At 45.3% G+C, this 2,604-nt stretch overlaps 1 protein-coding gene across 1 annotated transcript; it reads left to right on the top strand.

Annotated features, from left to right (window-relative positions):
* The first annotated feature begins 1,410 nt into the window (after positions 1 to 1,410).
* LOC121279993 (forkhead box protein D4-like 4) lies at positions 1,411 to 2,289 on the top strand. The gene has a single exon (XM_041191620.1). It carries the CDS (start codon positions 1,411 to 1,413, stop codon positions 2,287 to 2,289), a length of 879 nt encoding a protein of 292 aa, XP_041047554.1.
* Positions 2,290 to 2,604: the final 315 nt, after the last annotated feature.

Below are 2,604 nucleotides of genomic sequence, written 5' to 3'. Positions count from 1 at the left end.
AGGGTCCGGGGGAGCAGGGGAATTGCCCATTGGAAGTTCAAACTTCCCTGGCAATTTCCACTGGGTCAATGGGTTGGGACCTTCCTGGTCCTGAAGCGCACCTTGGGGGTTAGGTCTAGTCTCCGACAGCTGGAGACTGGACGATGTGGGCTGTTCCAGGAAAACCTGACCACTTTGGCTTACACCTTATAGATAGGTGCAAGTTTGAGCGATCGAGCTGTTCTGTGAGTTCTCATCCGTAGGATTTGTGGTAAATAAAGCATTTATGCTAATTGTTGGAAGAATACTGATGGGCAATTTGCTATGTTGGGAAGTTGCCAAATATAATTTTGTAGGAATTTAAAGTTTGTATTCAGCTGTTTTCATTGTTCGAGTTGAGTCAGGAGCTGTATTTTTATGGTTGCATTTGGAGAAATAACATTGCTGGTCTCATGCGTTGGATTTGCCAATCTAATGCATTACATTAACGCTCTTGATGCCTAAAGAAGCAGGTGGTCCATGTTGGGAACATACGGGAATGTTGAGTTTCACCTCGCTTTTACAAATTGTGTACCACACAGGTAAATAAATTGTGTACCACAATGTGTACCAAAGCCTCTGGGGATAGTTCAGGGGGAGAGGTCACAATTAAAAGAAACTTGAAAATATTTAACATAGCTGCAAAATGCAATGAAACCTGCTAACATTGTCATTTCTCTTTACCATAGAACAAATTTTGGCATTTGGTTAATGCATATCATTACAACTCCGAACAAGGCCCCCAAAGCGCAAGTAAACTGTCCAGTGTCAAACTGGTCTCATTAGCGGACTTGAACCGGAATGGTGCGTTGTATATGTTCAGCTGTCAAATACACAAGGAGTGGAATAAGTTTAAACTGCAACTAACCTAATACACTTGTGTAAAAGCAAAATACTGCGGATGCTGGAAATCTGAAGGATCAATACAAACTCGAAATATTAACTCTGTTTCTCTCTCCATAGATGCTGTTAGAGTTTTTTTTTAGCAATTTCTGTTTCTGTAATAGATTTGTAGCCGCCTGAGTTTTGTGCCACCGAAAGGGCCGTTAATGGTGTTAGTGGCAGTAAGTCAATGCTAAACTCTGCCCTATAGTTGTGCAGTCAACGAATAACGTTAGAAGGAGATGATCTGATGTACGGACAAAGGCTAATCTAAGAGATAAATAAAAAGGTTAAATTTAGACGGGCAAGAAAACTGACAGATGATTGGACTTCCTGTTCCTTGTACCTGTGTTGGGTAACTGGGCGGTTCCTGAGAGCGACATTACACATCCCTGCCATTCTTATCGAGCAATCTAAACTCAAGGCAAACTCCAACACAGCCAGTTGTGCCTGTTGCAGCTGACAAACTTGTAACCAGGAATAGGCTTTGAGTGGAAGTGAGAGGGCGCGATGACATCGGTGAATGCAAGCACCAAGCCACCATTCTTCAGACCGTTTGCGGATGTGGAGCCCAGGGAGCTGGAGAGACCCAGCGGAGGGAGACACCTTGATGGCACCTGCTCTTCCGCGCTCCGCATCGCGGGGAGTGAAATGGGGGACCCGAGCTGGAAAAGTGAGTCCGAGGACAGAAGCTATCTAGACCCATCTGAGGATCCCCTCCCGAGTCACTTCACCCGTCAACCCAGAGATGAAGAACTGAAGGAAAAACCAGGGCAAGAGCAGAAACCAGCCATGTCTTATATCGCTCTGATAGCCAAAGCGATTCTGACTTCTCCTAACAAGAAACTCAACCTGGGCTCTATATATAAATATATCGAAGAGACCTTCCCATATTACAAAGGTCGTGGTCAAGGCTGGAGAAACAGTGTCCGCCACAACCTCTCTCTCAATGAGTGTTTTATTAAAGCAGGGAGGTGTGAGGATGGTAAAGGGAATTACTGGAGTATACATCCCTCCAACCTAGATGATTTCTCCAAAGGAGACTTCAGACAGCGCCGGAGGTGCCGGAGAAGGGGGCGTAGTAAGGAGCTGGAAAATAAACTGACTGTGACTTACCCGAGCTGCCCTTTGCCAGTGGAGCCCCTCGCCCTACATTCGCTGTACTCCCCGTACACCGAGCAGGAGCGCAGGGCGTACCGATTGGATGAGGTGCTCTACAGACAGTACATCACTAACCCCTTTTGGAGGTGGTATCACAGTTGCAGGAACCCAGGGGCCGCCTGCGATGCTGGGGTGGGGCTGTCCTCGGCCCCGAGCTCAGGGTCCCAATGGCAGGGTTTGGGGGAGAGTACTTCTTCTCCGAATTTCTTCAAATTGGCCAACAACTGACTTTAGAGAAACCAAACGCTTCCTGTGTAGCTTTCAGATCTTTACAACAATTAAGAGTCATTTGTAGAGCGTCGTTCTGAGTCTGATTATGAATCAGTGTAAAAGTTAAAATCAAGCTCTTTATTGTGACTATTCAATTAATGACTGGAGTAAATAAGGAGAGCAATGTGTTCTTATTAAATTGCACCCTAAGTTACACTGCCGCATTCCCATCAACATAAACTTAGGAACAGTTAACTGAATGTAAATAAGTCCCGTGTCTCTATGGGCAGACTGAGAAAATGATTATTTAAGGGACCTATCTTAAATTGGAGT

Source organism: Carcharodon carcharias, chromosome 7 (genome assembly GCF_017639515.1).
Source record: "Carcharodon carcharias isolate sCarCar2 chromosome 7, sCarCar2.pri, whole genome shotgun sequence".
NCBI lineage: Eukaryota > Metazoa > Chordata > Chondrichthyes > Lamniformes > Lamnidae > Carcharodon > Carcharodon carcharias.
The sequence above is the reverse complement of the archived record's forward strand: the minus strand, read 5'-3'. Positions and strand labels throughout refer to the sequence as shown.